Genomic DNA, 26,945 nt, shown 5'->3' with positions numbered 1-26,945 from the left:
CAATTTTACTTTTCTTGCCTTGAAAAATGCTTTATAAATTCTTGGGAGATTTTGCATAAAAACAGCTTTCTATAAACCAGGTCTTCTGTAACCTGGGGAGCCCCTGTACAATATTTCAGATGTGGTCTCATCAGAGTCCTATCCAATTTTAGTAAAGATTCTTTACTTTTGTATTCAAATCATCTTACAATAAAGACCAAGAATTAATTTACCTTGCTAATTATTTGCTGTGTCTACATATTAGTTTCCAAAGATTGGTGTACCACGATCCCAATGTCCTTCTGCTCCCCAGCATCATCTGATTTCTCGCCAGGTAAAAAATAAATATTTTCTATTTTTTTCTTCCCAAATGGATGACCTCACATTTTATCCACATCATATTCTATCTGCCATGTACATAGCTAATGTTAACCTGCCCTTATCTTCTTGAAATCTCCCTGCAGCCTCCATAGAATTGACTATGTCACCCAGCTTTATATTTTCAGCAAAGAGACAGACTTGAATTACACAGAGTTCACTCATCCGAAACATTAATATATGGTGTGAACATCTTGGGCTCCAACACTGATCCATTTGTCATCCCACTGAAACCTGAATATGACTATTTATTCCTACCCTATTCTGTTCATTAAGCAACATTTTAACCCATCTGCTTTAATTTTGCTTAATAATGTACGCGTTACACCTTATCATAAGTCTTCTGAAAGTCCAAATACATCAATAGCATTTTTCCTGAAGTCAGGCTAACTGATATGAAATCTGGATTTCTCTCGTTTTTCTTCCTAAATTAATGCGATTACATTTGCCACTTTTTGATCTGTGGCAACAGTTATAGAATTTATGGTCTCATGGAAGATGACAACCAGTGCATCTGCTATCTCCACAGCCATCTCCTTCAAAAACCCAAAGATGCAGGTCATCAGAACCCAGTGATTTATCGATTTTCAGTCTCATTAACTTCACCAGTACTAACTTCTTCCAGCTTCTCATTCACTCTGGACCTATTCTCCACATTTTTTTGTATCTTCTGTAAAAACAAACATAAAATACTTACTTAATTTTCCTGCCGTTTTCTTAGTCCACTGTATACATTTTTTAGTTTGTACTAGACCCATACAAGCTTCTGCTCTTTTTTTTCTTTATACATATCTATAGAAGTTTTTACATTCTGTTTTTATGCTTCTTGCTAGATTGCTCTCCTTTTCTCCCCCTCTCTTAGTTCTAAGTTTCCCAATCCATAGCTTTATTACTCTTTTTGACACCAATAAGCCTTTTCTTTTGATCTATTACTATGTTTATCTTCTCATTAGCCCTTGTTGGATCCTTTTACCCTGTTGGGTTTATGTGCCTTAAAGGGATATAATGTCTATTTGCTGTAAATTACGTATTAATTCTTTGCTTACTGTATATCTTTTTAATGTTACCACTGTAACCAATCTTGAAATTGGAGTCCACTATTACTTATGTACTAAAAGGGTGCTCTTATGACCCTAGCAACAAATACGATGTTATACAAAAAGGGAAAATTCATGAAAAAAATTCAATTAAAAACAAATCACTAATTGGTGTTAACCCTGAATCATGTGGAACATTTTTATCTGCTCATTTCCTGACATCAGCCACCTGCAGAGGTTTCACTTGCTGCATCAGTACCACATTCACTGCTGGCAAACAAATCAGGCCTTGATGTTTTCATGGGAGCCACAGTAGAGCAACCTGAAAAGCTTTTGTAGAGGAGAGAGGGAAAAAAAACAGTGGAGGTGGTGGGGTGGACTGACCCAGTGAACACCTGGGTCTCAAGTAAGCCCAAGTGCCAGGTCATCAAAGCCCCACTCATCATAGCATCTTGCAATGAGATGCATAATGTAAAGGTCCTGCCATCTTTGCTGGTAGTGTTTGTAAATTACAGTGGTGCATAAAAAAATAAGTTAGACAGGATTGGGAACAAAACAAAATACTTCAGTTAGCATTTTCTAATTTGCATCTCTCTTCTGACACTGGTTCCTTGTGTTTCACTGTGACCAACACAAGTGTTGGTAAATGCACAAATTGTGCATAAAACCATTGGATAGGCCCAGTACTGAGAAGTTAGACGTGCCAAGCTGTAATTGTACCCAGAAACGCATGGGACAATTCCCTGTCACAAATTGATTTGGGAGTTAATATTGGCATAAATCTAACATGCGCAAAACTGATTTTATATGCAAAATGGACAATTGATTCAGTTCCTAGGCCTATATTCTCACATTTACTCTGTCCAACTTGCATCGTCTCACACCTGTACAAATGAGTGCTAGAAGGAATACTGCAGACCTCTATCATCGAGATGGAGAAAGCAAAATACGTCTTTGACTTTCACCACAAAGCTGTTGGTAATTATTATGCAACTTCCTTAGCCAACCACCAGAAGTGCAAACTTAGAAAATAGTCTCAAATTTATGTAAGGGTGGAGTTCTTTTCTCCAGGGAAAGACTAAGAGGTTGTATTGAAGCACTTTAAAATTGTAAAGGACCTTAAAATTGCAATGGAATCTGATTGGGTAGAGGTGAAGATCATGAATCTAATGAATCCACTTGTGGGGAAAACTACAGTTACTAAAATAAGATGGTCACTTATAAAGCTAGTACAGAATTCAGAAGAAAACACTCTCCTTGAAGTTGGTGAGAAAGTGGAACTTGATTCTGTAAACCTTCACTGAGCTTCTCACAGCAAGTTCCGTGTTAAAGAAAAAAAATGAAGCTGTTTATGGCAGCGTTGGGCCGTAAATGCTCACTTTAAAAAAGGATGTGAAAACTAAAACAAGAGAATGTATCAGGAAAGGTCTGCTGCCTATTTAGTGGAATCCAGGAGTAATGTATTCTACAAGCATATAAATAGCAAAAATAGTGGATGGAGGCATAGTGCCTGTTAAGGGAACATGTAGTGATGTGCAAGGGTGTGTAAACATGTGAAATGAGTACTCAGCATCTGGCTTCACCAGGGAGGAGGGTTCTTCCTAAGTGAAAAAAAGAGAATGAAGACAGCCACAGCACTAGATTAAAAATTATACCATAGATGAATTAGGAAGGGTGTCTGAACTTAATGCAGGTAAGACACCAGGACTGGATAGGATGCATCCTAAGATTTTGAGGGAAGTTTGGGAGAAAATGGTAGGAACACTGACCACAATCATTAAATGTGTTTTTGCTTACCGGCTGGTACGTGACAACTCAAGGGAGAAGGACATAGATGATGGTGAGATTAAATATTATCAACATAGTAGTATGGTGATATTAAGGAGAATGTGGTGTTGGGTGACTTAAAAGTCATTAAGGTGGAGAGGTCCCTGGGGCATAATGGGATCTAGCCCAGCATACTGGATCTAGCAAGTATTACAGCAATATTTAAAAGGCATTAAGACAGTGACATTTCCTGGTTCAGGCAGAGTACACAGACCACATGCAGGCTGCAGGATTTAGTTCAGTTTGGGGGGGGGGGGTGGTTGCTGAAGTACCTCTGCCTATACTGTTTTCTATTCCATATTCCATGACTGGAATGTTATTTCCTCTGTTCAGAAAAAGGGAACAAAGATAAGCTCAGCCACCACTGTTCTATCAGTTGAACCTTAGTCGTAGGAATGCATTTAGAAACTTGGACCCAAGACAGGATTAATAGTCACCTGGAGGAAAATGGGTTAAGTATAAGCAATCCAGCACAGGTTTGTTAAAGGCAAATTGTGCTTACTCAGTGTGATAGAATATTTAGGTGGCATAATGGACAGAGATGTTGAGGATAATACAACAAATGGGGATGTACATGGATCTCTAGAAGACTTTTGATAAGGTGCTATATCACAAGCTTATCAACAAAGTTGAACCACACCTAACTTCACATTCATGCTATCAATGTCTTTTCTATGCCGTAAGTAACGGAGAACAGAGGACTGTGGTGAATGGCTGTTTTGCTAGACTAGAGGAAGGTGAATAATGGTGTTCTCTGGGGATAAAATCTGGAGATTTTATTAACTGAGGCAGAGTATAAAAGCAGGGAAGTCGTGCTGAATCTCAACAAAAATGTTCCATGATGTCACCACAACATAGAAAGGTCATGAAAAGCATTAGAGAGGGCTCAGAAAAGATTTATTAGGGACAAGATTTACTTGGGACAAGGGTCTACTTTAGGATAGATTAGAGGCTGGGATTGTTCCTTTAAAGAGAAGGCTGAGGAGAAATCTGACAGAAGAATATCAAATGAGGAGGGATCTGGGATGCACTGCTCACTAATGTGACACCAACAGGTTCCATTGTAACTTTCAAGAGGGAGTTCAATAGTGAAGAAAAACTTGCAAGGCTAGAAGCATGTGGGTGGAACTGGTGAGTTTCCCTGGTAGAAAGCCAGTGTAAATATACAAATGGGCCAAAAGACTTCCTTCTTGCTGTAATTTTTCTTTGATATTGTTGGCTCTCTGTTTATTTTCTGATCCTTAGGGCCCTTCTGGGAGTCAAAAATGGTGAGCAGTTTTAATTCTAATGATAGTTTATTTTAGAATACCAACAAACATACAAATACTAAGCAAACTAATTAAAGAGCTGAGAAATGATGCTGAGAGCTGAACGTGAAGACAAAAGAATAGAGCAAAAGATGGTGCATCTGAAAAATTAATCACTTTTACACACAAGAAATTCCTTAGATAAACAAGTTAATAGGCTACATAATTAAAACAATTCTCATTTTTTATTGGCTAAGTATTAGCACATTACCCATGTGATGTAAAAGTGATAAACCATTAGTTTAGCTGCTATACCGCTTTCTGCCAGTGAGTGGGGATGAATCACCACATAATGTGAAAAATACATGAGTTTGTAAAAAATACAAATCTTATAAAAAGTATAATTTTTTAAAAAAGGTTTCCAACATTATTCTAGAAACTGCAGAAACATTATGTACTACAAAATAGAAAAGGTGTGACCAAAGAACTACTATTCACTAATCGGTTATAAAACAGCAAGATCTAAAATTGCAAATAGGACATCCAACAAATCAGGATGAGAGATGCAAAGTCAGTTTGATGTTTCAGTCTCACAGCAACACAGTGTGACACTTTAAGTAACCACTCACAATGTGATAATTATTAACCATTTCATTTTAAGAGAACTGAACACAGCTCAGGTTTCAATTTAAGCTTTATACTCAAGCTCATGTCCATCCACAAGTAAATAGCAATTCGTGTCCGGTGTGTTTTATTGTATCTCATCTAATTTTGGAGTGCTTTGAAGACAAGGGGCCTGCGATGCATTATAGAATGTTTCTGTACCACTGGATATTGTGTTTATGGCAGAGGGGGAAGGTGACATTACTGAGGCCTTCCTCATTTGCTGTACCTGTCTGGTTAAGCCTACCTATTTGCTTGCGATACACTTACCTTACATTTTTACAGCATCACTTCTGACCTCAGCAAAATCTCTGACCAAGGGTGAGCTGGATGTAGAGGATATGTAAGAGGAAACAAAAACCAGACATCCATACACAATGCCTGATCTGGCAGAGTTGGTAAATTAGCCTCACGGATGTTGACATTGCTTTCAGTGTAACAATCTTCTAATCATCTTCCTGAAGTATTGTTGGCAATATCTATCAGATTCAAGGTTTTGTCAGAAGCTCACCCTGGTCTTGCTTCCAGTTAGGAACATGAGGATGACAATTGCATTGTACATCTTCATCAGAATATTCCTCCACAGGTCACAATGAGCAAAAAAAAACATGTTAGAGCAATTGTCCAAAGGGACACTTGCAGATTGAACCCACCGGCAATGTTAGCATTTTAAAAGGTAAGTGAACAGTAAAGTTTAAGGTGCATCCTTTCTATGGTGTTTTGTAGTGGACCACAAGCAAAGTCCCGGGACAGCAGCCCAACAAAGCATTTTAGTTGTGATATTAAATATTAGGCTCTGGATGATTAAACAAAAATTCCCATGTGAACTGAAAGCCATTCTCATGGTGCTGGCAGATAGTACAGTTATTGCCATACTGAAATCTGGAATGCATGCTGTGGAAGACTGAAGAGCCATCAACTATTTTGTATTAAACATCACTTTTATCTGGCAACTGTCATTAGTGAGGGAAGAATGACTACAGAAAATGGAAAACAGGATTGGGGAAATAACACAACCTTACTGATTTCAATTTAGAAGATAAATGGGCCTATTTCCAGACCAACAAAAAGAACAGTGCAATTATTGGATCGTGAAGCAGCTTTAAAATCTCTACAAATAGATCTGTGATTATGAACAACTAATCTGGTGTACAGATATAGGGATGAAGACTGAGGCAAATCACAAGATAACTCTCCTGCTCTTCTTCAAAGTTGCAGTTAGGTTCATTTGAGTAAAAGGTACGGGCCCTGGTTTAACATCCCATCTGGAAATCCACATCCCTCTCAGTATTGCACCAGAGTGTTAATTATGTATCAAATAATTTGGAAGCGTGATCACTGTTGTAAAAAAAAGTGGCAACTAATTTTTGCACAACCGTGTTCCACAACAGCAATATGACAATTAAATACTGATTTATTTTAGTGAAGTGTTAAAGTTAAATATTGGCCAGAACTCTGAGGATCAATCCTCTATTCAAAGGTCAGCAGCTGATGAGCACAGGATTTACTGCCTTCTTTCTTCTACTGCTATTGAGCTTTGAGAAGTAGGGCCTTCCTGCTCAGTAGTGATTGTGTTATGGTCTGTTGTGGCTGAAGTATGTTAGGTTGCATGTATGAAATATCTTGACTAATACCACGCTTCAGAAGGCAAGTGTGCAGATGCCTTCTATTTCTTTTAATGTGACTGTTGAGGTTGTGGTCAGAGAGAGACACTAGGCTCCCCTCTTGCTCTGAGACTTGGAACAAACTGATCACAAGGTTTTGACTTCTCACCTCATTAATAAACCTGACGCACTCCAAAAACATGTATTCCTTATGGTGTTCATTCACTACTTTCTCATCCACAAAACGGTGTGGTGCCAGAGTCGGGTGATCTGAAATATATATGAAAGCAATTCAAATGTAGTCCTGAAATAAAATTAAGAATGATTCCCCCCAGCCCAACTTTCAGTCTGTAATTTCACAAGACCCATATTTCTTTAATTATCCCATTACTCTTTTTGCTTGTACCATCATCCCTTGAGTCATTTAATCTATCCTGCATTTCACTCCATCACTAATCTGCCCCATTTTTCCCTCCCACTCCTCCCTCCATTTCCTTTCCAAAGACAAATTTGCTACATGCACAAACTTTTCCAATTCTAAAGAAAGTTCATAAGCCCCATACACGAGTTCCTTCTCATATACATATACTGCCCGTCTTGCTGAGTATTAGTAGCATTTTCTGTTTTAATTTACATGTTGAACATTCTTGGTATTCTCATTTGTAGTAGGTCATTCAGAAGGTCAGTTAAGCCTTTGCGTCTGAGCTGCTGCTTTGTAAAGGGCTTCCCAATTAGACCTAATGTGTCATGATTTCCTGAAGCTGCTATACATTTTTCTATTCAAGTTTACTTCTCATATCATTAGAATTCATAGCATTAAGGGTCCAAATTCCTTACTTATAAAGTTATTTTTGAATCTGTTTTCACCCCCTCTGCTCAATGCCCCACAGACAGCATTCTCCCTACCCCTTTCAGGCAAAGCATTTCACAACACAACAGCCTGCTGTACTAGAAAGGAAATTCTGCTTATTTCCCTTTCGGTTAACAACTTAATCACTTTACATCCATGTTAATGATGCTGCTGTCAAATGGAATATATATTCTATAAACATAATTTTGAAGATCTGTTACTTTTCTCCTTTTCTTTCTTGACCCCTAAAAAAAAATCCAACTTCTCTACTCTTTCTATATGTAATGGAAGGATGCATGCTTGCCCTCTGTTGTTGGACATGGAACAGAAGCCACATGTGCTAACATCAGTGATTAGGAGAGGTCAGTAGCAGCGCAAACCCAAAGAGAAAGGTCACATATGAGGAAACAAATTTCTTGCCCAAAGACTGTGCTCAAAAATTCCCTTTGCCCAAAATTAAGTTAAAGTTAGAGGTGGAAATTTATAATAGACTGTGTTAACGTGTGAACTGAGTTGTGTATTCATGGTTGCCTGCCAGTCTTGGCTCCTATCATTGTACATGTGGAGAATCAGCCATTCAGCCCACTAAATCCATTCCACTGTTCAGTTATATTACCCCTCTCTGCAGTGTAACTGCCCTAGTTTTGTAACTCCCAATGACAAAAATCTATCATTCTTCGCACTGAAATTTCCATTTCACCCAAACAATATAATAGCTTTTGTGAGTATGAATGCTGGATTTACATTATCTTGTGTGAAATAAAACCACACTGACAGTAAAATTTAACAGTACAGTACTGCCCCCTTTTTCCTGACTCACCCACCACAAGAACTCATTTCTACTCCAAACATTTTTAAATGATCTTGAAAACCTCAGTTGGACCATCCGTTATGCTTATATACTCAAAGAAATCAAAAATATGCAATTCCTCCTTGTAGTTAATCATTTTATCTCCAATATATACAGTACTGTGCAAAAGTCTTAGGCTTCATAGCTATATCTGTGTATGTAACACTTTTGCACAGTACTGTAGTAATTTTATGTATTGCACTGTACTGCTACCATAAAAAAACTAATTTCATGACATATGTGAGAAATGATAAATCTGATTCTGATACAGGTCTTTAATGTGGACTGAGAGTAGGAGAGGGAAATCATGATTGGAAAAGGGGGAAGGGAGAGGGGAGGGAGTGAGAAGCACCAGAGAGACATTCTGTAATGATCAATAAAGCAATTGTTTGGAATCACAGCACTTTGTCTGATGTCTCAGGGCTGGATGTGTCTGCACCCACACCAGGCACTCCTCTGGCACCTGTCCCATACCCCTCCTGTAGCACTCCACCCTTGGTATTCCCTACACCTTCACTCTCACTCCATATTGACAAGTACAGTACTATGCAAAATCCTAGGCACCCTAGCTATTGATATGTGCCTAAGACTTTTGCACATGTTTGTACTAATGAATCTACTCTGTACTTTTACCAAGCATAATAGTGTTTTCTACTGATGCTGTGTTCAGAATTGAAAATACTCCAAATTATACAACTGGGTAAATACAGGATAATACAGTGATCCAATTTTGTTGAAAATTGGGGTGTGAATGCAGGTAGGGGTTAGGGAAACAGGGTAGAGAGGGAGAGTACTCAGCTGAAAGGGGGGAGAAAAACGGAAGATTATACTTTACCTATTAGTTGGGAACTGCCCCAGATAAAGGGAAGGAACTGGAAGTCATCAAGGCCCCAGACCCCCTGGCTACCTGCTGGCTCCATTCGATATGTTTTCTGCAACTTTCGCATGACCTGTAGATACCTGTGTTTTAAAGATGACACAACTTGGCTTGTTGGTTTTACTTTGGATATTTTGCAATTTTACCAGTGCTGTCTCTCACTCATACATAGCTAAACTCTTTCAATATTTCTCACTATTTTGCTTTTCTCCATTAGCTTAACCATTCAATGCATCTATGCCATCTGTCTCAAAAATTCCCTGTGGCAGCATGTTCCACTTTCACATTTCACTCTGGATAAAGACTCTTCTCTTGAATTCTATATTAAAATTATTTGAAACTATCTTGCATTAAGGCCTCATGATTTTAGAAAACCCTTAAGATGAAGTATTTCTTTTAGATTTCTCCTCTCAAAAATAGTTCATAAATTTAACCCTATTAGGTTATTCTTATTTTCCTCTCTAGAGAATAAAGACTGGCTTTATTCAAGCTTTACTAAAAGTTTAAGTCTTAAGTTCTTGAAACATCATCGCTGCAATTTTTCTAGAGATTTTATGCTACTTGCTGTATAGATTGGATTTGCTGGAGATGTAACCAAGACTTTATAGATAATTAACAAACTTCTCAGCATTTCAATTAGACTCTTCCAAAACAAACACCAGTGCCTTACTTTCTCAACAGCTTTTTTTGACCTGTAACATTGCATTCAATGATTGGTATCTCCAAATCACTTCATGTTCTTTCCCCACTTCAGCAGTTACTCTCCAAAGAAAATGTGGTCACCATAATCCACCTACCAAAATGCCCATGTCATTATAAACTATAGTTAATATACAGTATTCACTGATCAGATGATCTTTCTACCAGTAAATCACATGGCTTCCCTCTTTCAACGACTTCGTCACCTTGATTTGTATCTATACTTTGTCTAATTTTTCATTCCTGTGAAGCACCATGAAATGTCTTACAGTGTTAAAGATGTTATACAAATCCATGTTGTTGATGCACTCAGGGGAGTGAAGAAATTTTCCTCATCAGCCAGTACTGGATTCAAACCAAAAGCACCATGCATTTCCACTTGCACTTTAAAGACCAAACTGCATTCACAAATGCATAACTGAACTTACCTATCGAATACACAAAATACAATAGCAAGCTGATCATCCACTTTCAGAACTCCAATTTTACAAAGACAGCAGAGGAACGCAGCAAATGCAGCCTCGTGACCTGTGTCCAATGGAGAGACAGAACAAGTCAAAGACTATAGCCTCGTGATATTCGAGGTTAAAAGCGGAACAAAAAATATATAGGCAGGTACCATGGGTGGAATGTCATTTTTTTCTATCGATCCCTTTCGAATTCCAAAAGGAATGTCAAAAGGAGCTGTCACACAATTGTTAAAAGCAAAGTTTGATGGGCTTATTCCCTGAATTCACAGAGTGAAGCCCAGATACTTCCCCAACTGGGAAGAATAAAATGGACAAGTTTCTTATAGTCTCCTAATAGCAGATGGTGATGCCTAGGAAATTTCAATACTTGAGGTAATCTTTCTACTAAACTGTCCACAAATATACTGAGCCTTTCTAATTAATGTCTATAAAATAGAAAAACAAATTTATACGTACACATCACTCTTTTAAGAGTGACAGAGTACTATAGCACAGAAGTGGGACCTTCAGCCCACCTGGTCCAGGCTAGCCCTGTGTTCTGCCTTGTCCTGCCTACCTGCACCTGCGCTCCTTACCTCCTCATACATGTACCTTTGCAAACTTCTCTTAAATATTACAATTGAACTCACACCTACCACTTCTGCTGGCAGCTTGTTCCGCATTCGCATCACCCTCTGAGAAAAGAAGTTCCCATTAAATATTTCACCTTCAATCTAAACCTATGACCCCTAGTTCTATTCTCACCCAAACTGAGGGGGAAAACACTTGCAAGCATTCATCTTATTCTCATAATTTACATGTTATAAAGAAGGAGCACAGCAAATAAAGAAATCTTAAATTTAAAAAAAAACAAAGCTAAAGCTGCTTTTTATTACTGGAACCAATAGGTTCAATTTTAGTGCCTATTGGTTACACAAAACTCATGAATACTATTGGACCCTCTCCCTACTACACCCTGCTCCCCGGCCACCCAGGGAGAGTGGACGGTAGCAGCAACTAGATTTTAGTGGTACTTCAGCCAGCAGTGGCCTGTCAGTACATGGCACAGATCAAATCTTTGAATTGATTTTGGTCCAGCTTACATTTTAGGTTACATTGCAAGAAACCAAGCTAAATAATCATTATTAATTGAAATGGGATGAAAATACACAAGGAAAGATGAGAAAATTTAAGTATTTATTCACAGGATTATTAATAATGAGGGACGTTTGATAGTGGAAAGAAATATTCTACTGGCAGGAGGATTTGTAATCAGAAAATATAGATTGTCAAAAAGATGAAGATCTTTTTTGTTGTTATAAACTGGAATTCACTGTCTAAAAAGCCAATGAAAGCAGATACATAATTAACTTTCATTAGGGATTTGATATATATAAATGAAAAGAACAACTCTACAGCAGTGAAGGGAAAGACAACTTTCTTAAAAAAAACCCAGGCTAGATGAACAAATGTCTGTGTTTTGGAATTCTGTGAGAACCTCAGAACTTTGACAGCACCTTCCAAAACTGGAATCTCTACCATCTTCACCACATACCCTCTACTACAGTATGAAACTGCTTTCCCAGGACGATGTCTGTTCAACAATGAGAAAAGTAAGAAATACTGACTTTGCTATGATTGCCCAACTTCCAAAAGAAGAGTTCAGAAATAAAGTAACCTCCAATCCTACACGGTATTTGTTGCTCTTTTAGTGTCCACATGAATCTAGCTATCTCACTCATTGAACTCAGTACCCTTCCCAGTGCACTTTCCTAAAGGCATTATCAACACTAGCTCTTTGCAATTTTTTAAATGACAAGGGTCACATTATCACATACATAGTAATGTGCTCTGGGAATTCATATGCAAAGAATTGTTTGAAATAAAAGCTAAGAATGTAAGAGAGCGCATTCAGCCCATATTAGCTCATCCATTCAGAAAATTCCTCACAGTATCCAACTACTCTGAAGATATGACTCAGGTTTCTTCTCTATCTTCCCACCTGATGGTTGTGCACAAGCTTCACAGTGCCAATAGCCAAGTTGATGCAGCAGTTTCATCTTCGTTTGAAGCCCAAAAGACTGAGCTCATAATCCAGACTATTACACTGAGAGCACTAATGGGGGAATTCTATACCATCAGAAAAGGCGAGATTAAAGCAAGGGGCCATCTGTCATTTCAGGTGGACATAAAGTGATCTCATGAGCAGTAATGGAAAATGAGCAGACATGTTTTCCCTGGTGTCTTGGCCAGTTTACATCCATCAACAAATACTAAAACAGATTATCTAATCATTATCATTTGGTTTTGTGCAAAACTGTAGCTATTTTTCTTACATTACATCAGCAAATAGATTTACTTAGCTGGCTGAGAAATGTTTTCAGAAGACTTGTAGCTCTTCTATTTAATAAGAAGTGAATGGGTAAAATTTGTAATTACTGAGCACTGTGAAGGGGGAATAAGAAGTGAAACACATTTCTAAATAGTTTTTATTTGTTAGCATCACCCAAGAAGTTGCTCAGAGCAGCAACTGCTCCTTTATGGCAACCAACATCCAGAGTTACAGCATTTCACTGCTGAAATGAGCACAAGGAAGAACTGTTGCCCCTTTCTAATGAAAGCATGGACAGTATGGGATTAGTTTTGCCAACACCAGCCATCCTCTGATACCTCCTTATCTTAATCTGAGCATAGGCAACTGAGTGACAGCAAGTTGATCTAACATAGTGCCATCACAGTAATGTTCCACTATCAACTTGAACTGGATCAATGTACCCAAAAGCATGCTCCACAAGTTCCAAATGTTCTGCAATGTTCCAAATTTTGGTTGAATTTCCTTTTCTTCCTGACTAAATATTCAGATTCTGTTTTATTTATCACATGTACTTCGAATCATACAGTGACATGCATCGTTTGCAATACCAACTAACACCCGAGAGGTGTGCAGGGAGAGGGCAGTCAGTCTGTAATTGTCAGCCACACAATCCAGCACCAACATAGAATGCCTACAATGTTTGGCAGAGCAGCACAGAACACAACAAGCAACAAAGCAACAACAGCAAAGCAAGCCCTGTTCCTCCTCCTCATCCTACACAGATAGTCCTCCAGCTATAGGACAGGCCTCCAGTCTCCAGGTTTTGGCCATTGGGCTCTGACTTCTGATTGACACCTGGACTAGCCAATGACAGAATCCTGAACTGGAATCAACTAGAATCACCTCTGGGGTCTTTCTGGCCTGTAACTCTCAGGAACTTTCTGGGTGATGAAGTTAAAAGTCAGTGAGCACCCTATTGAGCTTTCTTCTGAAAATAATTTGTTTAGCTTCTCCCATCCCCACCATGGGAAGTCAGTATCATTGTTAAGGCTAGCGTATTTTTGCTCAAACTGAGTGGACCTCAAACAAGTACCTTGCTAGGTCATTTTAGAGGGCAAAGAGTCAAACCCTTTGCTGTATAATGGGAGTCACAAACAGACTGGAATGCAGGTCCCTCCTTTAAGTTAATTAATGAATCACATGTCTTTAAGTCTAATTCCATACCATAAATGACGGGGCAACAAGGTAACATGGTGAGTAGCACGACACTATTATAGCTCAGGGTGTTCTGGAGTTCAATTCCAGCGCCGTTCTGTAAGGAGTCGCTGTATGTCCTCCTCCAGTTTCCTCCCACAGTCCAAAGATGTACCGGCTAGGGTAATTGGTCATTCATTATAAGTTGTCCTGTGATTACGTCAGGGTTAATTAGGATTGAAAAGCCAGAAGGGACTACTCCACACCGTATTGGTAAAGAAATAAAACTTACATATATAAAATATTAGCTCTTTCCTCCATATTATTAACTAAATTAAAAATTTCAACCAGCAAACTGGGGATTTGAACTCTGTCCATGAATAAAGACTCCAGGATTATAGTAATCATTTTATACTTCCCACCAAAACAAGCTCTATCAGTAAGCAGAGGAAAGCTTGCTTGAGGTAGGTAGATGGAGGATACTCATGCAATTCGTTATTCCGTGACTGGAAAAAAATCGCTACAGATTGAAAAGCCAAACTGTAGGAGTAACTAACCCTTACCACTCTTCACAAATATACTAGACAGCAAGTCAATTTATGCTTTCCACCAGAGAATGACTCTAAACATAGGAAACATTAAAAGGGTGCAAGGCAGTAATCAAGGAAGACACTGTTCTTAAAAATCTGACTGAAATAAGTTATAAATTATGTTCATTAACAACAATGCAAATCAGCAGCCTTTTGCAACAGCACACCTTAAACTCCTGATCATTTTTTTTGTGTGTGAAATTATAGCAATTTAATTTCTTAACAAACGCTCCCATCTAGTGGTCAATCTTGGATAACACAAACCACAGCCAGGCGAAGGAATGTATGAGCCCTGCAGTCAAAGCATGGTTTTAAGTTAAGAGTCATACAGAATCTAAAGTAATCACTGTTTCTTGCCAATTTACAAACAAGAACACACTAATTGAAGGAACTGTTATCAAAATTGGTTGATTTAAAATTAAATGCATTCATTATCAGCAAGTTTCTCCAAATAGCAATGTGAAAAGGACTAGATAATCTGACTTAATGATGCTGGTTTAAGTCTAAGTATTAACCATATTTTAAGGATTGGTCACTTGATCTTTTACATTCAACTGAGAGCAGACAGGTCCCCAGTTTAACATCTTATCCAGAACTAGTAACTCTTAACAGCATTATCCTTCATGTGTGTCACATAGGATTTACTTCACTCTCCACACTGGAACAATGAGCCAACATTAATATGATGATAAACTTGCATGATTAAAGATACGAATAATGGAGTACTGAGGTATCCAGATCCTATACTAATGTATTTGTAGATATTGGTACCTGTTCCATAGTCTATTCTTGTTGGATTACCAACAGACTCCTTTAAATACACAGCAATCTCAGGGGTAGCAGCTTGCAGCTCATTGGGAATCACTGGGGAAACCAGGTTTTCAGCTTCCTGCAACAATAAATTAACTTAGTCAAGCACAGGAAACTCGAGAGTGGCCCTTGAACAGATTTCCCTACCCTAGATAGCAAAGGGCACCCACCAAGTTCATGTACAACATGGCATTGCAGCATCTCATCCCAGTTTGTGACCATTGATCTGTCTCCTTCTCTTCGATAACTAGAACAGTACCGGAACCAAATGTCCTGGATCCATTTCTGACAACCCTTCATGCTGTATTTCCGAAGATCAGCCCAGACATCAACAGGCTACTTCATGTTACACGCTCTACCCTCTACACACCTGAAAATCCAGATGCTGGTATTATTCTTCTAGAACCAGAGGAGTGGAAACTACATGGATTTCTGAGGCTGATTCTCAGCACAAAATTGGAACCGAGTTGAAACTGTGTAACACAGAAGCCAAAAGACTGGTTGAAATCTGACGGATGGTTTTATACACTGAAATGGACATACATTATCAGAAACATATGCCAATGAATGATTACTGGAGTAGCAGTTCTGACAGAAATTAGAACAAAGAACAGTATAGCATAGGAACAGGCCCTTCAGCCCATGATATTGTGACAACCTAATTAAACTAAGCCCCTCTGCCTGCACATTGTCCAAATCCCTCTTCTCTGCATATTCATGTGCCTACCTAAGAGTCTCTTAAGTTCTCTATTGTACCTGCCTCTTTTACCAACCCTGGCACTGCATTCCGGGCACCCACCACCCTGTGTAAAAAAAGAATACATTGCATATCTCCTTTGAACTTCCCCCTCTCCCCTGAAATGCATGCCCTCTGGTACTAGGCATTTGGACTCTTGAAAACAGATTAATGGCTTTCTATTCCATCTATGCCACTCATAACTTTATAAACTTATATCAGGTCTCCCCTCTGCCTCCAGTGCTGCAGAGAAAGGTGCCTGTTTGTCTAACCTCTTGTCCCTATACTTTTTCTTAATACAGGCAGCATCCTGGTGAACCTCTCTGCACCCTATCCAAAGCCTCCACATCCTTCCTCTAATGGAATAACCAGAAATGAACACAGTACTCCAGATGCAGCCTAACCAGAGTTTTTATAAAGATGCAACATAACTTCCTGACTAATAACACAAAGCCTTGACTAACAACGACAACAATGCCATATGCCCTCTTCATCACACTATCAACTTGTGTGGCTCCCTTCAGAGAGCTACAGATCTGGACCCCAGGGTCCCTCTGTGCTCAGTGATGTTAAAGGTCCTGCCTTTAACTGTACGCTTCCCCTTTACATTTGACCTTCCAAAGTGCAACTCTTCACACTTGAACGGATTAAACTCGATCTGCCTTTCTCCGCTCATATCTGAAACTGATCTACGTCTGCCTGTATCCTTTGGCAATCTGCTATAAAGATCTAAGCAACTATAACTTAATGACATGAGTTTTTTAAAGCGTGCCTCATCACTTTTTTTTTGAAGTGAGCTTTTAGCCATGTTAATTTTAACATAGTTCTTGACCATGGCAGGATCCAACAATTTGTGAATTATCTTTCTTGGTTTCTATTTAAGCCCAATATGCAATTAAAGCACACGTTATTTTGTAAAGGTGTTCTTGACACCAACCAGAAATTTCTTGTCCTGTATTTAAACCCAGAGCAAAAATGTTCATCCTCCTCCTGCTGCAACCTCAAATGTTCATTCATTATGTGCTGTGTTGTATGACGTGGGCAATCATGGCCATGATTATTTTTGGCAAATTTTTTCTACAGAAGTAGTTTGCCATTGCCTTCTTCTGGACAGCAATCTTTACAAGATGGGTGACCCCAGCCACTATCAGTACTCTTCAGAGATTGCCTGCCTGGCGTCAAGTGGTCGCATAACCAGGACACTTGTGATATGCTCATACAACCATCTGCTATCTGCTCCTATGGCTTCAAGTGACCCTGATGGGGGGGGTGCTAAGCAGGTGCTACACCTTGTCCAAAGGTGACCTGCAGGCTAGCGGAGGGAAGAAGCACCTTACCCCTCCTTTGGTAGAGACATATCCCACCCTGCCACCCACAAATTAAGATACCTCTGCTTTTAAAATTAGCACACTTAAAAATGTATTGATGAGACACTTTTCACGTCAGTAAGTTGTTCTTTAAGTAAAGAACATACCTTCTCGAGCTTGCTGTACCAAGTGCGGTATGCCTTGTTACCAAATCGGGACGGCTGATCAACGGGAGGGGTCTCATCGATCCATCGGTCCAGCGTGTTTAGGAGCACAATTAGCTTCTCCACCGGCTGCAGACAAAAGTACACGGGTCTCAGAAACCATTCCTACAACTGTCTGAACAGAGAGAGCGAGTGACTTGGCAGCATTCACTGTCCTAAAGTGTTTCATGGTCAACGAAGTACACTTTTTAGTGCAAGGACAATCGTAATGGAGGAAACATGACAACTAAGCTACACAGAGTAAGATTACACAAATATCAATCTGATACTGACCAGATTTTACATTTTTAAGTGATACTGCCTCAGCGATAAAATATTTTTGAAAACAATGTGACAGATTCAAATGAATCACTTACAATCACAACATATACCTGCACACTCAAACCTCCAACTGATGCACCCAAATGGCGAGGCAACTCCTCAGTGCTACTCATCTTTACATCGGCTCCTCAGAGTTGGATTTGTAAAATTCTGGATAATTCTGAAAGCATGAACTGGACTGCACAGGCTATTGTAGTCTCCAGGTTGTACCCTGCTCTCAATAACTAGAAAGCAAATGGAGTGGGTGAAATCAGCTTGCTGACCTGTCAAGAGTTACGTCTGAAGAAGATTGATGCCCATGAGCCACGTACCCAGTCACCACTGTGAAGGTTGTGGGAATTGTCCCACTACTGAGATTAAGCAGGTGATCCAGGCTGACACTGCGGGAGAGGGAACATTTTTTATGGTATGAAGTAATAAACTGACAGTCTGCCAACATTCTCAACAGGGTGTAAAAGAAAGACTGCATGAACTAATCTGAAAAATAGTAGGGAGTTTTTTTTTCTCCAATACCCTGTTCAATATTTATCTCTGGGAGAGATTGCTTGTCTCTTCGTGGTAGTTTTCTCTGTGCAAATGAACAGACAATTTTCCTATATATCAATGACTAAACTTCAGGAGGTATTTAATTGATAGGAGTTTTCCATGCACAAAATGACAGATGTCTTTCTCCTATATCACAGCAGTAACCACATTATCAATACTTTATCGATAGGCACTTTCTTTATGCAAACTGGTAGAATTTTCCTATATTAAAATGACTGCACTTCAAAAGTACGTAGTTGATTGTAAACTAAACTGAGATGTCCTGAGGTTATCAAAGATGATGAATAAATGCAAGCTTTTTCCCCCTCTCATATGTAATTTCTGGGTGGCAGGATGGAGATGTGTTTCTACCAAAGGAGATGCAAGGTGCTCATATCCTCCACTAGCCTGCTGGTCACCCTTGGGCAAGGTGTAGCACCTGCGTAGCCCATTGATCAGGGTCACATGAAGCCATGGGAGCAGGTGGGTGGATGGTCATAAAAGCAGCTGGTGCATATCACAAGCCCTGGTTATGCAACCACTGACGCCAGGCAGACAATTTCTGAAGAGTATTGATAATGTCTGGGGTCACCCGTCTTGTAAAGAAAGACACTGCCCAGAAGGCGACACAGGAAAACCACTTCTGTAGAAAAATTTGCCAAGAACAATTACAGTCATCGAAAGACCATGATCGCCCATGTAAGATGGCACATAGCAAACGAACAAAATAGTATCAAAATATTAGGGTTCTCCTAGTTTTCCTTAAGTTATATTGCAAAACATTAACTGTTTCAATCTAATCTTTTTAATGTAATGTGGTGGAACACTAGCTGATGCCTGCCATCTCCTAAAGAGTGTACACTTAAGATTCAGCAGCACAAGGAAGACTGGACTGGACGTGCCACTTCCATTTGTTATTCAGTCACAGGATGTGGACAGTGCTGGTTCTACTGAAATATGTAGTTCATGCCAAATATCCTGGAACAGAGGAGGCAGGTACAAGTCAATCATATCATCATATCTTTGGTCACATATTGGCCAAACTGGGCAGATTAAGACAGTCCAAGTGTGTCATGGTTACTAAGCTTTCCACTTAATTACTTCAATTCAAATTTTTCAGTAACTGTGGGGAAATTTGAATTTGCTTTGCAAAAACAATGGTCCTAATTAGTTACAATACCATCATAACACATGCTAACTGTAGTTAGCAGTATTGATGGAAGATCTGTGAGGGACCAGGGGTCTTGGCAGTCACTTGGAAATTTCCTCTGAATGATGAAAAGCCTCTTAAAACTTTGCACTTCAGCTCCATCTAATCAAAAGAAAACTTTTAATTGAAACGAGAAGAGCTGTCAAAAGACAGCCAGTGCAGGTTCTATGTCACCAACTGAAAGCTTTGGAACTCCATCTTTGGAACTTTTCATTTCTGTCTATCTTTAGCACACCAACAGTCCAACTCTTTATCAATATGTTATTTCATCTAGGTCTGAAACCTCATTTCATATTTTTGAGGAATGCCTTAAAAATGCTATACAAATAACTTGTATTTCACTCTTGAATTTCCCTCCACATTCTCCCAATGTAAAACATATATAAACATCTTACAACATCAATGAAGGAAGCTGCTTCAAAAGTAAAATAACTCAGCTCATGGCTTTCCTACCTTGGAGGTTTTATAGTCACATGTGAGCTTTTTCCCCTTCACACCTTCATTCAGTGTCAGAACAAACCCGACATAATCAGCATAAGCCTTAAGGGAGTGAGACAAGGTGTTAAGGTTAATTGTAGAGCAAACCAAGCCTTTAAGCAATCTTACAATATAACTTGCACTTTTTAAAGTATATGAATTAAAATAAAAACCTCCCTCACTCTGATGATATTTTCTGAACTTGCTTAAACAAGTGCAATTACAGCAGAACTCGAGAATCTCAAAGTGGCTCAGAGGTCCACACTACAATCCTTTCACCACCATTAAGGACCCATTTCTTCCTCCATTGCAGTACTGCGACCTTAGTGTGCAATTCTTATGAAGCAACTTCCAAGGTTTCCTTACCACCGTATCCCAAATCTGCATCCTCTACTGTCAGCAGGGTAAAGACACCAAACACATGAAACCATGCTCTCCTCACAGAGTCACTTCTAAATATAGAAGTGACAACTATGTTGACTCCTTTTCCGCCTTCGTTAGATCAAGGGCTTAGATCTCCTGGTCTAACAGTGGTCACACCTGAAGTAGACATTTCAGGTGTGTGATCATTAAGCACTTCATAACACAAAGGGGGCCTGGAATTTGGAAAATTCAAAGAAAAAGTTTGGATCAAAAAGATCCTTTAAAAACTAAGATTGCTATGCTTTGTGGATGACAGGATTAAGGGTTGCAGAACCAAGATGAGTTTTTAAAAAATATATATGTAATCAGTCACGATCTAACTGACTGGTCACTGTTGTACGTTGCGGTAACGATGGGGAGATAGGAAACCTCTTTGTTAAAAACAGCACTCTTCACATCCTCAGCACAGGAAACAGTCATGACTGATCCAACAGATGACCTGAATGAGTGTACTATACAGCAGGAAACACCTTTCATTTTTGATATACCTCTCTATAAGTTGCAAATAAATGAATGTGAAATAATTCCACACATCATCATAAACTGATACGGCACAAAAAGTCACCCTTACTTCTCTCATGCCTGCACTGTCTCTATAAGAGTTAGCCAAGCAGCTATCCCTAATCCTTACGACCATTAGACCATCCCTCAAGGTCTTGTAGTCTAATCTGCTTCTTCCCAAAAGACTTACAACCTTTTATCAAAGTATTTATACAAAATCCTTTTGAAAGCTAATAAGTTGGGTCTATTTCAGCATCCATTTAACTGATGTGCTCCAGATCACAAATAATATCAAAAGCCTTCACAATGTTGAGCACGATTATACACCTTGCTCTTAACATATTCTATTCCAAGGAACTTCAGTGAGAAGGGAGAAGGTTCAATTATTTTGAACTGCAATTAATCTGAAGCTCAACTCTAGTAGTAAGATCTGATCGAACAAGCGACTCACAACAGACCGCAGCAAGCCAGTACCTGAGAACGCCTCCACTTGCCCATGTCTGGGAACATGTTGATCTCTTTCTTTGGTACAATGAAGGTGTGATTGGTGAACGAGATCTGCATCTCTTCTTCAGGAGATGAGCCTGTGTACACACACACAACAGCCTTCATAAAAACCCTGCTTTTATATAGCATTTTTTACAACTAAGGATGTCCTAAGTCAGTTCAAAGCTTCTGAAGCATAGCCATACTAATGATATACAAGGATATATGATTGAGTGACAAATGATCATTCATCGGAAAATGCCTGACCCTTTCTCTTTTTTCATTTCTGTTCACCTGACAGAAAGGAGTAACCTTCCACTAATGAAAAGACAGTCCTGACACTGCGGTGCTTTCTCAGGCCTGCACTGCGAGTCTCGATTTGGATTATGTGATCCAGCCACTGAATGGGACTCAAGCTCAACGTTTCTTTTCAGAGGAAGAATCAAGCTGCCTGACGAATTCAGTGGCTCAAGCTGCATCTGTGGAGGCAAAATGAAAGTTGGCATCTTGGGGATCAAGGCATGACTGGTTAAGCGTGATGGGGAACAGTTTCTTCCCTCAGGCCCTTAGCTTCTGAGCTCCCTGCCACATGACAGTTGAAGTGTCACTGGTTAATCTATTCTGCACCTTACAACATTTAATTTATGCCCTTTAGTTTATTTTGTGCAATCCATCTGCAAATTTCATCCTTACTTTCACAAGTTATTTTGTGTTTCATGTACACTACAGTGCTTTACACCCTGGCTCAGAGAAACATCTCGTTTGATGGTATATATGTACAGTATATAGTTAAATGACAATAAACTTGACTTGACTCACTCTGGTCAAGGAAAGCAGTTTTTTTAAATAGAGTTTAGCATAGTCTGAAATATGTGAGTGGAGGTGTTATTTAGAGTCCAAGGAAACAAGGAGTGCTCCCCAAGAGAGCACTGATGGTAATTTGTTTGGCCGTGTGTGCTGCAGCAGCTGCAGTAACAGAGACAACTGGTCTTTCATTAAAATGTAACAGCACCATCCCATTCAGCGCTTTCACACAACACAAGCAGCTCTACAGAACAATACAGATGATGGATTAGGTACCTGCAACAAGACACCAACAAGAGGAAGGGACAAGTAGAACTAATTGGATGGCTCTTTCAAGTGCATAATGGCCAAGTGGGCCATTTCAATGACAGAAAAATAAATTCTTTACTCAGGACACAAAGACGGATTGTTACAGCCCGGGATCCATTGCACCAATTCTGCAGGGAACGTCTGCATCCTGTATGGAAAAGATCTGTGGTAAACCGAGCTCAAATTTGATGTAATCAATTTGAGTTTATAGATATACAAGCAGATTTCTTTCATCAGATAGTCATAGAAAACAACAATATAGAAATAAGGCCTTCAGCCCATCTAGTCCATGCCAAACTGTTATTCTGCTTAGTCCCATTGACCTGCACCTGGATCACAGACCTTCATATCCCTCCCATCCATGTCCTTAGCTAAATTTCTCTTAAATGTTGAAGTTGAACCCGCATTTGCTACCTCCGCTGGCAGCTTGATCCACACCCACACCACCCAGAGAAGTTTCACTTCAGGTCTCCTTTAAATATTTCACCTTTCACCCTTAACCAATGACCACTTGTTCTCGTCTCGCACAACCTTGGTGGAAAAAGTACCTGTTTGGATGAACCAGAAGTGGAGAGAGTGAGCAGTTTCAAGTTCCTGGGTGTCAAGATCTCTGTGGACCTACCCTGGTCCCAACATATTGATGCAGTTATAAAGAAGGCAAGACAGCAGCTATACTTCATTAGGAGTTTGAAGAGATTTGGTATGTCATCAAATATACTCAAAAACTTCTATAGATGTACCATGGAGAGCATTCTGACAGGCTGCATCACTGTCTGGTATGGGGGGGGGGGGGACTACTGCACAGGACGTCAAGAAGTTGCAGAGGGTTGTAAATTTATTCACCTCCATCTTGGGTACTAGCCTACAAAGTACCCAGGACATCTTTAGGGAGCGGTGTCTCAGAAAACCATTATTAAGGACCTCCAGTACCCAGGGCATGCCCTTTTCTCACTGTTACAATAGAAAATAGGTGCAGAAGTAGACCATTCAGCCCTTCAAGCTTGCACCGTCATTCTGAAATCATGGCTGATCATCTACTATCAATACCCGGTTCCTGCCTTCTCCCCATATCCCTTGATTCCCCTATCCATAAGATACCTATCTAGCTCCTTCTTGAAAGCATCCAGAGAATTGGCCTCCACAGCCTTCTGAGGCAGTGCATTCCACACCCCCACAACTCTCTGGGAGAAGGTTTTTCCGTAACTCTGTCCTAAATGACCTACCCTTTATTCTTAAACCATGCCCTCTGGTACTGGACTCTCCCAGCATCTGGAACATATTTCCTGCCTCCATCTTGTCCAATCCCTAAATAATCTTATATGTTGCAATCAGATCCCCTCTCAATCTCCTTAATTCCAGCATGTACAAGCCCAGTCTCTCTAACCTCTCTGCGTAAGACAGTCCAGACATCCCAGGAATTAACCTTGTGAATCTACGCTGCACTTCCTCTACAGCCAGGATATCCTTCCTTAACCCTGGAGACCAAAACTGTACACAATACTCCAGGTCTGGTCTCACCAGGGCCCTGTACAAATGCAAAAGGATTTCCTTGCTCTCGTACTCAATTCCCTTTGTAATTAAGGCCAACATTCCATTAGCCTTCTTCACTGCCTGCTGCACTTGCTCATTCACCTTCAGTGACTGATGAACAAGGACTCCTAGATCTCTTTGTATTTCTCCCTTATCTAACTCTACACCGTTCAGATAATAATCTGCCTTCCTGTTCTTACTCCCAAAGTGGATAACCTCACACTTATTCACATTAAACATCATCTGCCAAGTATCTGCCCACTCACCCAGCCTATCCAAGTCACCCTGAATTCTCCTAACATCCTCATCACATCCTCATCACTGCCACCCAGCTTAGTATCATCAGCAAACTTGCTGATGTTATTCTCAATGCCTTTTTCTAAATTGTTGATCTAAATCGTAAACAGCTGTGGTCCCAATGCCGAGTCCTGCAGCACCCCACTAGTCACCACCTACCATTCCGAGAAACAGCCATTCACCGCTACCCTTTGCTTTCTATCTGCCAACCAGTTTTCTATCCATGTCAATATCTTCCCCCCAATGCCATGAGCTCTGATTTTACCCACCAATCTCCTATGTGGGACCTTATCAAATGCCTTCTGAAAATCGAAGGCAGAGGTACAGATCTCCCTTGTCTAACTTCCTGGTTACATCCTCGAAAAACTCCAATAGATTAGTCAAGCATGATTTGCCCTTGGTAAATCCATGCTGGCTCGGCCCAATCCTATCACTGCTATCTAGATATGCCACTATTTCATCTTTAATAATGGACTCTAGCATCTTCCCCACTACTGATGCTAGGCTGACAGGACAATAGTTCTCTGTTTTCTCCCTCCCTCCTTTCTTAAAAAGTGGGATAACATTAGCCATTCTCCAATCCTCAGGAACCGATCCTGAATCTAAGAAACATTGGAAAATGATTACCAATGCATCCACAATTTCCAATTTCTGGTGCATCCAGAGCCACCTCCTTTAGTACCCTAGGATGCAGACCATCTGGACCTGGGGATTTGTTAGCCTTCAGTCCCATCAGTCTACTCATCACCGTTTCCTTCCTAATGTCAATCTGTTTCATTTCCTCTGTTACCCTATGTCCTTGGCCCATCCATACATCTGGGAGATTGCTTGTGTCTTCCCTAGTGAAGACAGATCTAAAGTACTTATTAAATTCTTCTGCCATTTCTCTTTCCCATAACAATTTCACCCAATTCATTCTTCAAGGGCCCAACATTATTCTTAACTATCTTCTTTCTCTTCACATACCTAAAAAAGCTTTTGCTATCCTCCTTTATATTCCAGGCTAGCTTGCATTCGTACCTCATTTTTTCTCCCCGTATTGCCTTTTTAGTTAAGTTCTGTTGTTCCTTAAAAATTTCCCAATCATCTGTCTTCCCACTCACCTTAGCTCTGTCATACTTCTTTTTTTAATGCTATGCAATCTCTGACTTCCTTTGTCAACCACTGAGGCCCCTTTCCCCCCTTTGAATCCTTCCTTCTCTGGGGGATGAACTGATTTTGCATCTTGTGCATTATTCCCAAGAATACCTGCCATTGCTGTTCCACTGTCTTTTCTGCTAGGATATCCGTCCATTTAACTTTGGCCAGCTCCTCCCTCATGGCTCCATAGTCTCCTTTGTTCAACTTTGTTACCATCAGGTAGGAGGTACAGAAGCCTGAAGGCACACACTCAGTTATTCAGGAACAGCTTCTTCCCCTCTGCCGTCCAATTCCTAAATGGATATTGAACCCTCAGACACACTACCTCACTTTTTAAAATATATAGTATTTCTGTTTTTTGCATGTTTTTTAATCTATTCAATACACGTATACTGTAATTGATTTACTTACTTATTATTTTATTTTGTGTTTTTTTACTTCCATATTACATATTGAATTGAACTGCTGCTGCTAAGTTAACAAATTTCACGTCACATGCTGGTGATAATAAACCTGATTCTGACCCTATCTGTAACCCTCATAATTTTGAACCAAATCTCCCCTCATTCTCCTCTATCCCAACCTATTCAATCTTCCCCTATAACCCAGGTCCTCAAGTCCCAGGAATATCCTTGTAAGTTTCCTCTGTAGTCTTTCAAACGTATTTATATACAGGCTGAGTACCCCTTAACTGAAATGCCTGGGGCTGGAAGTGTTTCGGATTTTGGAATATATAATGAGATTGCTTGGGATTGTCATCATTTCCGACTCTGAACCTATGTGCTACCATATTTACGTAAGCAGTCTTTGTCTTGCACTTGTTCATCACTCGCAAGTACTTAACAGTAAGAACTGTTACGAACCATTATCATAATGTGTGCAGCGTAACAAAAGCAACAAAACAGCATCAGGAGAAAACCTGAATCAGCTGTTGAACCAACAAACAATGGCAGACTTTCAGTCTCCACCTATGATGCCATGTACACTGTATCTGTATTTTACTTTCTTCAGGTTTTATGTAAGGTATAGCATTTTATGTAAGTTAGCATTTGTAGAATTGTTCTGGTGTTAGATTTTCATCAGTGATCTTCACAAACTCATCAATGTTTTGTGATCAGCGGATGCTTTATCTTTAAAATTTTTGAAACCTTTAAAGATTTAATGTCGTGTCTTTTATATTTCTGCAACAAGCCTGCTAAATATTCACAAATACCTTTCATTTTTAGTTTGTTGTGATACATTTGTTTTTGTTTCGTGATCAGTAAGCGGCACATGTTCACTCCGACA

General features: G+C 39.6%; 1 protein-coding gene across 3 annotated transcripts in view; it reads right to left on the bottom strand.

The window, feature by feature from the left end:
* ptpa (protein phosphatase 2 phosphatase activator) overlaps positions 1 to 26,945 on the bottom strand; it is a 62,684-nt gene that overhangs the window by 20,218 nt on the left and 15,521 nt on the right. For all 3 annotated transcript variants that reach the window (XM_059994177.1, XM_059994178.1, XM_059994176.1), the window contains exons 2-8: positions 21,567 to 21,676; positions 20,145 to 20,231; positions 17,579 to 17,704; positions 15,330 to 15,447; positions 10,440 to 10,539; positions 9,271 to 9,395; positions 6,905 to 7,005 (exon numbers count right to left, since the gene is read on the bottom strand). In XM_059994177.1, the coding sequence (XP_059850160.1) occupies positions 6,905 to 7,005; positions 9,271 to 9,395; positions 10,440 to 10,539; positions 15,330 to 15,447; positions 17,579 to 17,704; positions 20,145 to 20,231; positions 21,567 to 21,656 (747 nt within the window). In that variant the 5' untranslated portion in view covers positions 21,657 to 21,676. The remainder of the gene's footprint in view (positions 1 to 6,904; positions 7,006 to 9,270; positions 9,396 to 10,439; positions 10,540 to 15,329; positions 15,448 to 17,578; positions 17,705 to 20,144; positions 20,232 to 21,566; positions 21,677 to 26,945) is intronic.

This window comes from Hypanus sabinus, chromosome 18, assembly GCF_030144855.1.
Source record: "Hypanus sabinus isolate sHypSab1 chromosome 18, sHypSab1.hap1, whole genome shotgun sequence".
Classification (NCBI taxonomy): Eukaryota; Metazoa; Chordata; class Chondrichthyes; order Myliobatiformes; family Dasyatidae; genus Hypanus; species Hypanus sabinus.
Note: the sequence above shows the minus strand (reverse complement) of the source record. Positions and strands in the feature narration are given on the sequence as shown.